Genomic DNA, 10391 nt, shown 5'->3' with positions numbered 1-10391 from the left:
TGTGTGTGTGAGAGAGAGAGAGACTGATTTTTGTCTTCAGAACTTGTTTTCTTTCCTCCACCTCCCTACCACCCCCCCCAAATCTAAAAAAAAACTCCCAATCTGAATCCAATGCCTACTGCTGAGTGAAAATAGTGATGGGGTTTAGAAAGTTAGGGAGTGAGAAGTGAGAAAAAAAAAGGGCGCTCCGTCTTGTCCAGTGGGCCAGTTGGAGTGACATGGAGTGGAGACGCCGCGGGTGGACTCTCTCTCTCTCTCTTTTTCTAAGCGTAATTAGGGCTGGTAATTGAATTTTGTTGCCTTGATCTGTCAGCACTTGTGAACAGCAAGAGAGGGGGACATGGTTGAAGCGGCTCAGCTCCACGCGTGTCACACCCACCCCCAACACACACAGGGCGGCGGGAGGAGGCGGGGCCCGTGAGCTGCCAATCACAGCCGCCTCGCCCTATCAGCGCCCGCAGATTGTCCACCTCGCCCAATGAGAAAAGGGGCCTCATTATCATCTACCGATTCTCCTAGGCCGAGTGAGTAAGTGAGGGAAGGAGCAGGTCCCAGAGCGCGCAGCTCCACTGCATCAGCTCAGAGAAAGTCTCGCTTCATCCCCTCCAGACACACACACAAACACCCTACTCCCGAACCCAGCATACCTCTCGGTTTGTGCCATCCTCCCCCACCCCCAGCCGGAACTGAGATAATTATTAATGCCTGGCGACAACGTGACAGGCACCAGAACAAGCTGCAGCGTAAGTTTCATTTGCACCCAATCTCACGAGCCGATTTCCTACCGCGTATAAGACCAAGGCAGACATGTTACCCTTTCGTACTCTCCGCCCTCTTGTATCCACTTCAGTATTGAATCAGTTTTTAAAACTGATATCGGGCGCTCTTATAATTCTAAATACTCCTACTCCACGCCAATAATCCGCGGGGAGATGTGGCCCTAAGTGCTGTCAAATAACTGGCATGGCTGAAGTTTAACATGCAGGTAAGTATCGGGCAAGAGTTCCCATATTACCGAGTAACATGCTCAGCCAATATTTCAACACGCCACTGGTGCCAGTAGGCTGATTTGTAATTGTAGACGTATATGGAGTGACGAGCAAATATATTGCGGATAGTGGTTAAATCATAGACAGATGCATGGCAGGACATCTAGATGGAATAGCATAATGTTTCCAAATATGTCAACAAGCTCCAGTATGAGTGGCAATAAATACCAGTGGTGAGCCGGTCAGCGGGGAAATACATCAAAATGATTAACAGAAATATCTGCTGGTAAATTATAAACTAAACCAGTGGATTTATTCTTTTAAAAAATCCACATAGCTGGTATAGGAGTGTTCCTTACGATGGGAAACGAATTTTAAATAAAATAAAATACAAGTGGTTTAAATTAAAACCAGTAACACAACGCGTTTACCGCCCATTTACGTTTAGAGAGGCTGAACCAAATACACGGCGAGCAAAACCCCAAAACATCAAATCCAGACAGAAACAAAATAGAACATTGTTGACATTCGCTCAGATATTTATACCTCACTGAATCTGATTAGCCGCACCGCAGCAATGGTTCAATAAAGAGGTTAATGCCGATATGCCACCAACAGTCTGCGCAAAACAGTTAAACTGGAATTGAATTCAGGGCGTTAGTATCTGAATATTTGATAAGGGTAGACACAGTTTTCTTGTGATTGCAAACATCTTTACACCGAGTCAGATAGGTTTACAGCACAGGAGGCGATGGTGAATAATGTAGGCTTCTCACTAAAGTATTTCCAAACGAATGCTACTGTGCCCCGAGTTCCTCCAATCACCTGGCATATTCCTCGGCTGTAAAGATGTGTACATGTCCGATTTAAAAAAACGCGAGGTCTCTGCCAGTCATTTCGTGTCAACTTTCCGCCAAAGGAAATCTCTCCGAACCTTTCTTCATTCCGAGAGTAATCCATTTAAACTGATGACCACCAACCTCCCCATCCCCATTCTCTGAGTCTCTCTCTCTCTCCATTAACTCTGTAACCAACCATTTAAAATATTTATTTTTGTATAGGAAACTTCAAATGCCACATTATCAGAGTGAAATCTTTATCTGTAGTCATTTTGCATGTACATTGTAGTTAAAGGTCTTTTTGAGGGCAGTTTTTACATCAAATGTTGATCAGTTCCAATAAAGTTTGTTGCGTAAGGGAGTTTTTGTCGATTTTGATAGCAATAATCACCCATGAACTCATTTCAGAAATTTCACATCAATCTTAAATGGTTACCTTTTAAAAAAAAATGCTCAGAACGAGTATTCAGATGGTGTTTCAAGTTAAAATGAAGCTCGAGAGAAATGATACAAGTAAATAATTATAACGTGCTGCTGGCCTGGCTAGGTTTGATTTCGGGGTTTAATGTTTTAGAGATTTTATTCTCTGTCCTTCACTCTCGTACCCTCATTTTCTTAAAACCATCATATTTATTTCTGTTTAAATTCCTGCGCAACCGCCTTCACCCACACTCCCAGAAGTTAGTTATCTGAAGCTAGAAGCTAGATTCGAAGCATTAGATAATTCTGACTGTCCAATTGCTGTCGCTATTGCTGTCAGTTGAATCAAGGTTATCGATCAGAGTGAAATACAAAAATGAGGAAATCCAGTTCGCCACAAATTCCCCCCTCCGTCTCTCTCCGGTTACGATCTCCCACTCAATTCCGTCTTTCGTTCTCTCTCCATCTCTGGGCTCCTCGGCCAGCCCTTTCGATTTGCCCGTTCCTTCACAAATTCGCACCGATCCAGTCACCTACTCAACATTTCAGAGCGAAGTTTACCAGCCCGGCGGTGACCAGGCCTCTGACAGATCTGGCTTGCTGCACTTCGTGCAAAAAACATCGTGGAACAAACCAACAAGCAACAACAAAACAGAGAATAAAGAAAAATCCAGAATAATCAGAAACCTTGTACTGGGACATAAGAATATGCAGAGAACTAGTATTAGGACATAAAAAAATAGAGAGCTGGAACTGGGACGCAAAGAACATACAGCGTGCTAGTACTGGGATTTAAGAATATACAGACTTGAGTACTGGGGCATTAATACAATAGAGATTTGAGTACAGAGACGGTTAGTTTCAAACCGATGGAAGAATGCACCCAGATTTATTTTCCTACCTGTTCAGCAACATAGAGTACAGCTCACAAAAACAGAAGTTGCTGGAAAAGCTCAGCAGGTTTGGCAGCATCTGTGAAGAAAAAAATCAGTTCATGTTTTGGGTCCGGGGACCCTTCCTCACAACGGTCACCGAACCGGAAACGTTAAGTCTGATTTTTTCTTCACCGATGCTGCCAAACCAGCTGAGCTTTTCCAGCAACTTCTGTTTTTGTTCCTAATTTACAGCTTCCGCAGTTCTTTCGGGTTTTTTTTTCAATATAGAGTACAGCTCCCCAGAGTAAAAGCAGCTAAAATAATTTCCCGACAATTTTACCCCCATTTACCAGGTCACATACAGTTTATCAGGATGTCTACCCTGCTTAGACCCGCTCTTTATATACTCGACCTCGTACCGAGGCTCTCCAAATTTCTTATACTGTTCAAATTATAACGCTGGACACTAATTCGATCTGCAGAAATATAAATCTCATTTTGGATAGTCTGTAAAAGTTAACATGCTTTTTTTTTAAAAAAAAGAGTGTTTCGATTGAAACAAAGCACGCATATGAAAATAGCCACTCGTTCCGGTAGATCTCTACGAATTATTTTGATTTTAAATTGTGCTTCCTTCCCCCAGCCTAACAGATGCAGAATGACACACGCCACGATATTCTGCGGTCCAAGTTACTGAGAGTTTGGTGAACCCGTGTGTTGCCCGTGCAGTGCAGACCTTGTAACATCAAAGATTTTTGTTTAACCCCTCAGTCAGACTCGAAACCGTGCATCGTCGCAATGTGCAGCCCACCTAACAGCCGGACTTTAACCAAACACCCCGTCGATCGCGGTAGGTACCCGTTTCAATAAATTATGAACCATGTCAATGGGATTCGTGACAGGCTGTGACCAAACAGCCTGGAGACATAGTAACGCAGACAATGTCTTCAATTGAAGTGTGCCCCCTCTCCCCCAAATGCACAAATATCTCCCGATTTCTTCAGAGGAAAAGCTTTGCACCAGGCTCAATCGAGTAAACGAAAAGGGACCGACTATCATTGGATTCTGGAACATCAGCCAGGGAGCTTCACTGTTTACCTCTCCCACCGCACACCCCCTCAAAACAATTTTTTCTCTTGTTCTTTTGCTCGGTTGGAAAGCGTCGAAATAAACTGCAAAGTTGCTGGAAAAGCTCAGCAGGTCTGGCAGCATCTGTGAAGGGAAAAAACAGAGTTAACGTTTCGGGTCCAGTGGCCCTTCCTCAGAACGGTTAACTCTGTTTTTTCCTTCACAGATGCTGCCAGACCTGCTGAGCTTTTCCAGCAGCTTTGTTTATGTTCCTGATTCACAGCATCCGCAGTTCTTTCGGTTTTGAGACTGCAAAATTGTTGACCTAGACATCAGTCACTGTCGAAGAGATTTGACTTCGACGGATTTTGTGTGAGGAAGAAGCGAAGGCTTGTAATGGAGGGTTCACACTTTAGAACCACTCAAGCCCTGACTTTGGGGTTACCTGTCTGAATTTTTTTGTCCCGCTCTCTTTTTATAGACTGCGTCTCGCTAATTCATAATGTGCTGTGTTTATCCGTAGTCAACCTTGTGCTAATACAGGCGCTACTGATAACTAATTTCCTTCTGCTTTGAGGAGAGGCGATGATTTAGACTTGACAGTTAGGATTTTCATGAGTGCGTTCACTGTAACGAATCCTCTCGTGGCATTTAGGTATTTGTACTGTCCAAAACATCATCAAGCTGCCATGTAAAAAACTTAAAGAGTCATACCAAAAACAATTGCTTTGCTGTTTAACCAATAAATTGCACGATAATTTATATAGACCGTTTAATGGTATTCTACGACCTCTTTTTCCAGATATAATCCTAAATCCAGTCTGTGGAATCCTCTGACATGCTCGCGTGTGTAGTTAACCCGCTTAGTACTGTGACAATGGTTTAGAAAAACCTTTTCCCACCACACGGATAAAAGTGGAACTTCATGCATTTCTCCTGGCCAGCGCAATGTGAGAGAGCTTAACCAAAGAATTGTAACCCATCGGGTATCGTCCCTGGGTTTACAATATATGGGGAGCAGCACATTCATAGAATTGTGAACCCTAATGACCAAGACATTAACCTCGTCTTCATAGAACCTACTGCATTAGCCGCAAAAGATCGTTATTCCATCCTGTTGTGCTCATCTCTACGGTTAATCATTTTATTCACTACCTATAATTGAAACGAAACAATTCAAAAACGTTATGACAAAGCCAGAAAGGTCAATAAGAAATCCAATAAAAGCAGCTAACTCTGACACAACTGATGGCAATGCTCCCTCTCTCCCCGCCGCCTGAAGCTGGGCTTCATGTATATTGTGCCATCTACTGCTGGCGCCGAGGTAGCTCATCCACCCCCAGCTCAAAGACCCTCATCTTTCCCCTGGATTGACAGGAAACGGAAGTTTCCCTTTTACATTTCTCGCCAGCGCATTACTGACATATTATATATATGTATATAATATATATAATTATTCCCATATTTTTACCTATATTTAGAGATCGATGCGACTGAAAAGCGTCGAAACATTTGTTTTAAACGTGGTGAAATGGTTTAAAAACAGTCCGTCAATGAGCCTGCGATAATTAATTATACCCATTGTGACTGGAGCCGATTTGGCATAACAGAACAACTGAGCATCTTGGCAAAGTTAGTCACTTTAAAGCACTCTCTGATGTTTCTCGACCAATACAATCAATTACTCTGATCACCGACCTCTTAACTATCTTCCATCCCGCTGGTTTTGCTTAATCGAAGACCGACAAAAAAACGAATGTGAAGCTATATTTCACTGGAGACTTGCTGCGGGCAACATCTTGCGAAAGCACTGGACCCTACCTGCACTTTTAACATCAAAAGTGCACCATCTTACACTTAGATGGGTGACAGCAGCGGTGCAGAGCATGTGACCAGTGCAATTCTCAATCGAACTAATCTCTGTAATGAATTTTTTGTTTAGTATTTGCTTGGGATCACAGTTGTCAAAAGGATAGTTAAACGAGCTTGTAATAATGGTCTCCCTTCCTTAGCATCAAATCCTCAGGAAGAAATCAAATAATGTCTTTTTTTCACGATCTTGTAAATGTCCATTAACGGCTGATGAAATTTATAATGCACATCAGAGCCGGTTTGGTAAAACTTACCCATGAGTCCATCTAGCCGTAGACTTCAGATTTTCATGGTGTTTCCAGTGAATCTTTCCTGAATCTTACGGGATGAAGGTGGCGAAGCTCAGCATGCTGGACATTCGGCAGGGGTTGTTGTTAAAACACCCCCGGTGATTGCAATCGCATTGTACCTTATTCACCGAGCTGGCTGATGAGACGCAGCATATTCTCATCAAAACACAGCTCCGCAGTTTCAGAGATTGCCAGAGCAGTAGAATAACTAAAATGTAGGATTTGAGTTTGACGCGACAGAAAGTTTAATAACTATTGTGTCTAAACACGTCACATGTCCTCGTTCAGCTGAAATTACACACATGACAAATGGCAATTTCCGGGTCGTTTATGTCCATATACATTGTGTAGAATGATTATAATCCGTACATTTTGCGCAAGTATATAAAGGAAGACTTAATATCAGGCCTTTAGATGATATTGAGCGAAACGCTACCACGTTTTCAAAAGAATGGTGTCCGAAGATATTTTTCCTTCAAACTTTATTATCAATCAGTATTTAAGCAAAGCAGGAATCCTATTGATTGATTAACTTCGTCGATTTATTTTGGCATTTTACATTTGCACTTAACGACAATTGAACTGTCCTCAGATTTCGCCAGCTGCTTCTCTGGGACATATCTATGTGACCTATGAGGACATGCTAGTCTAACGATTCCAGTGTACTGAAGTACAAAACACATTTTCGAAGAGGATAGTGAAAACAGTTGGAGGATGAGCTATTCCCGTTGAACAATCGGCGGTGGAAGAAATCTTAATTGTTGTAAAAAAGGGGCTCCCTAACCCGCACCTTGATTTCTTGATTTCATTTACATCTGCATTCCCCGCTAGTCCCTTCGTTGTAACCGACTTTAAATGAGGCGAAAATGATTATTTTGAACCAAGCTGTGTCAAACTAGCTAAAAGAAATTCAACTAATATATACTGTTTATTTTTTTTCGATAAACCAGCGACATGGTTACAAATTTTAACAAGGCATTCGCGTGTTTTATGTAAATTTCGCCTTGCACAACAGCAATTTCTTGTGTCTTGCAGCTCAGTGTTTGTGTCGTTTCTCAGTTAACCTGTGGCCAGGCCTTTAAATGTGGACTAGGCTCGTAAACAACATGGAATTCAGATTTATGTCACTTTTTGGGAGGGGCGGGTGTTCTTCATAGCCATTTCGCAGTGTGTTTGTTTTAGAATGTTGAAACAGTAACCTCAAACTGTCGTTCCGACAACGAGAAAGAACTTATCACTCTATTGTCCGAGTGTTATCGCCGACAGTCCAGGCCTTCAAATAAAACAATATATATTACTGTTGTGATTCTCCACAGTTCATATAGAAATATGCTAGAGCAGCAGTTTGAGAATACTTTTGGGGAAACCAAATCATCTAACAATGTCCTCAAATAGCATCATTTTAAGTAATTTGAAAGCACTGTTTGTCATGCTTAGTTCATCGATGTATAAAATTATTAGAATGCCAATTATAACAAAGGTTGTTATCACGGGAACTACATAAAGCTAGTAACGTTGGTATATGAGTGAGCGTTATCCTTTCTAGGTTTTGAACCAAGTTAGGAACTCCTGCTACATCAGAATAAATATTACAATGACAACCCCACCCTCCCCACAATAATCTGATGGCAGGGACATGTTTCGAGCGCCGCTTTCTTTTTGTTTTGGATGATATGATGTTGAAAGTTACTGAAGTGCGTTAGGGAGCCGCAACGCCGCTAAAAGAAATGAATGGCAGCGAGCAACAAGCTCGCCGCCTGCAGCAGTGTAAAATAAACCTAAAAACCAAACAGAATTCAAAACCGAACGTCATCGCAAACAAGTATTCGTTAATTACTGTGGAAATAGTGTCACTGCTGACACATTTTGAATAGGGTGTCGAACCTCTCCCGCAGCAGAGAAGGAGAAATTCCCGACCCATTTATTAATGCTGCGGTAGAGACATTAAGTGGATTTGTTCCGCAGAACCAACAGAGCAAAGGGTCCAGAACGGGCGGATCATTCGTTCTGAAAGTAGCTAATAGGACATAGCAAACAATTGCTTGGTAATTCTTCGCACATCTCTTGGTTATTGATTATTCTTGCTGACGGTTTCATTATAATCACCACGCGATGCTTTTTTTTTCAAATCCATCCTCTGTGACAGTCTGCGCCAATGATAACAAAGTTGCCTTTAATCGCTAATTGTGAATCTTTTTGATTGCTAACTAAATATGCACATCATTACGACCAACTCAACCGATTATCAACAATGATCTTCAAGCGTATTTATGCCGAATGCCTCCATTTAAATGGTGTACTTTGCTCATCTGGACCAGCTGTAGTACTAATCTGGAAACTGCTGCCAAGGTGTGAACACTGGGATGTGGGTATTGTGTGTGAAACAAAGTCAGCCTGGATTGATCCGCAAACGGGAAGCCCCCTTACTACGCCCGCTGGACATCTGGCACATTTCAATTTACCGTGTTGAATCGTTTCAAATATGTACTTTTTATTAAAATTAAAATATTTCTGAACATTAAAATATTTCTGATAAAATTGTCAAGAATTAGAGAAATGTTTACATTTCTGAATGCGATATTTAACTAATAAAAGGTCAGATATTATGAAACTTTGTGCAGTTATCCTCCATGCTCATGTATGTTTCACAAGACTGAAGCAATATTAAAGCAAATATAAGACATGGGAAAATCATCTCGTTTTGCTCACATTTAGTAAAACACGTAATTTATATTTTATTGAAACACAAGATAATAATTTTACACCAGTGTTGTATGTACTTGAATTCTACAGATTGTATTTAAGTGGAGCATTGACACTAAACAAGAACTAATTACACACAGCCAATTTGTTATCTGAATGGTAATACAGTTGGAATTTGAACTAGTCTCTTGGTATCTCAAAAGAGATAAGTACAGAACTAGAGTTCATTGCAGTGCTCCATAATTTTGTAATGATGTCAGAAATTTTAACTCCTGCGATACTAGTTTGAATATATTTCTGCTTCAAAAGTAATTGCAGGGTTGATTCCAGTGTGCAGTACCCTTTTCCGTGAACTGGTTGAAACATGAATTCTTTTGCTGAAAACAGAATTATATACCTGCATGAAGCTTCTCTTCCAATGGGTAATATGGTTAAAAGGTGCAGGCTTCAACCTGCACACTATCTAACTAAATATTTAATTTAAGGACAGTTGAATTTAAAAGGTGGTTAGTGTGTTTGAGGATTTACACTGCTTGTGGTGTTATGCTAAAGCAGTATTAGCCTACCTCACCCCCAAACACGCTCCTTTCCCATAGTTTTCACCACCAACCCCATCATCACCTATCAAGGGTCTTAAAGATGCTTTTGGGAGCTAGGCTGATTTCTATCCTTAGACTTATAAGATCTCTTGAGTGCTAACTCGTAATAAATTGGCCTGATTCTGAATTTAATATAATCACCAACACAAACATATTTTATGTTATGTAAACGTGATGATAAGCATGTTCTTTGCAAGATCATAACAGCAACAGAAATGCATTCTATATGACAAATAAACTGTTAAAATATATATCAACATTTACCCTAGAACCGTAATTGCAATCTGAAGTGATTAAAAAGGAGAATGATTATTAAAGGTATGTTGAGTGTCTTTTTTTAAAATTAGATCAATTGAAAAAAAAAGTGCTTATCCTTCTAATAAATTTTGACTACTTTCCATTCTTATTTCTAAGCAAACTAGCACAGGAGACACAGAGGCCATATGTATAAGTACAATGCCACGGCAGTTTTCTGACGACTGTTATGTAATACAGACAGAAGATTCTCGATTGACTCCTTTGGGACCTCTGTTCTTCCCCCAAGCGTTTGTGCATTCATCAAATGCACAATACTGAAAATGGAAAAATAATTGCGGTAATCTACCAGCCCACCACAGAAAGTGCTTTAAAACACAACTTGCCTCATGAACAATGTTGCATTATCTAAATAGGTGTCATACAGGGATGCACTACTTTTCAGGGAGCATGAGATTCCCACAGTCCGAACATCACTGTT

The 10391-nt window shown here is 41.0% G+C and overlaps 1 protein-coding gene across 1 annotated transcript in view; it reads right to left on the bottom strand.

The window, feature by feature from the left end:
- The window catches only part of tbx18 (T-box transcription factor 18), a 20351-nt gene extending 17481 nt beyond the window's left edge, over positions 1–2870 (bottom strand). The window contains exon 1 of the mRNA XM_048596718.1: positions 2786–2870. Coding sequence (XP_048452675.1) covers positions 2786–2870 — 85 coding nt within the window. The remainder of the gene's footprint in view (positions 1–2785) is intronic.
- Positions 2871–10391: the final 7521 nt, after the last annotated feature.

This window comes from Rhincodon typus, chromosome 5 (assembly GCF_021869965.1).
Source record: "Rhincodon typus isolate 14 chromosome 5, sRhiTyp1.1, whole genome shotgun sequence".
Taxonomy (NCBI): Eukaryota; Metazoa; Chordata; class Chondrichthyes; order Orectolobiformes; family Rhincodontidae; genus Rhincodon; species Rhincodon typus.
The sequence above is the reverse complement of the archived record's forward strand: the minus strand, read 5'-3'. Positions and strand labels throughout refer to the sequence as shown.